This window comes from Octodon degus, unplaced genomic scaffold (genome assembly GCF_000260255.1).
Source record: "Octodon degus isolate 3935 unplaced genomic scaffold, OctDeg1.0 scaffold00043, whole genome shotgun sequence".
NCBI lineage: Eukaryota > Metazoa > Chordata > Mammalia > Rodentia > Octodontidae > Octodon > Octodon degus.
The window spans coordinates 10,040,711-10,041,524 of record NW_004524619.1 but is presented as its reverse complement, the minus strand read 5'-3'; the positions used below and the strand labels follow the sequence as shown (position 1 = coordinate 10,041,524).

The following is an 814-nucleotide window of genomic DNA, read 5'->3' as shown; positions in this document are numbered from 1 at the left end:
GCCCGCCGCCGCCCTCGGCGCGGGGAGACCGCGCAGCGCACCCCGGGACCCCGGCCGCGCTCACCCCGAGCCCGCCGCCGTGGTGGCCTGGATGGAGCTGATGCGCAAGCGGTTGGCCGTGTCCTTCAGGGCCTGCAGCTTCTGCTGGTCCGGCTTGTGGTAGCCTTCCATGGCGCGGCGGGACAAGGGACAGGGAAAGGACGGCGGGGTCAGGCGGCGACAGACTGCGACCAGGCCGGGCACGGGCGCCTTAAGAGGCCCAGGCCCTGCCCACGGGGAGGGGCGCGCGGGGCGGGGCGGGGCGCCGATCACCCCAGGCCGACGGCTCCGCCCGCCGGGGACCCCGCCCAGGGCTTGCGCGCGGGCGCCGCGGGCGCTAGCAGGGCCTGCCCGCAACCGCGGGAGTTTGGCTCGGAGCTTGGCTGCTGACGCGCAGGCTTCTGATTCCTCCCCACAGGCAGTCTTGGGAGGAATTGGGCAGGCAGGTGAGCGTGGAGAATGCCACTTTACAGGTGAGCAAATCAGGAATTAGCAAGGTCACTCAAGGTCACACGATTGGCTCCTGTGTGCCCAGTTGTGCCCCCAGTGTGGCGTCCTGTAACACCCAGCTCCTCCCTGCTGCCCCATGGTGTCCGGCTGCTGAGGGTTGTGAGCTGGAATTGACAGATGTGACCATAGGGGGTGCCACCCTCAGAGCCCTGATGGTGCCACCTCTGCCTCTGGTTACTCACTGTCTGAGCATCAGGTGACAGCAAAGCCTTCCCCACTCTTCGACTTTTTAGTCCCCAGGGCAGTGGTTTCCTTGTTCCAAAGA

General features: G+C 67.7%; 1 protein-coding gene across 1 annotated transcript in view; it reads right to left on the bottom strand.

The window, feature by feature from the left end:
- Tkt (transketolase) overlaps window positions 1–249 on the bottom strand; it is a 26,256-nt gene extending 26,007 nt beyond the window's left edge. Inside the window, exon 1 of the mRNA XM_004631637.3 lies at window positions 65–249. Coding sequence (XP_004631694.1) covers window positions 65–171 — 107 coding nt within the window. The 5' untranslated portion in view covers window positions 172–249. The remainder of the gene's footprint in view (window positions 1–64) is intronic.
- Between the last annotated feature and the right edge of the window lie 565 nt (window positions 250–814).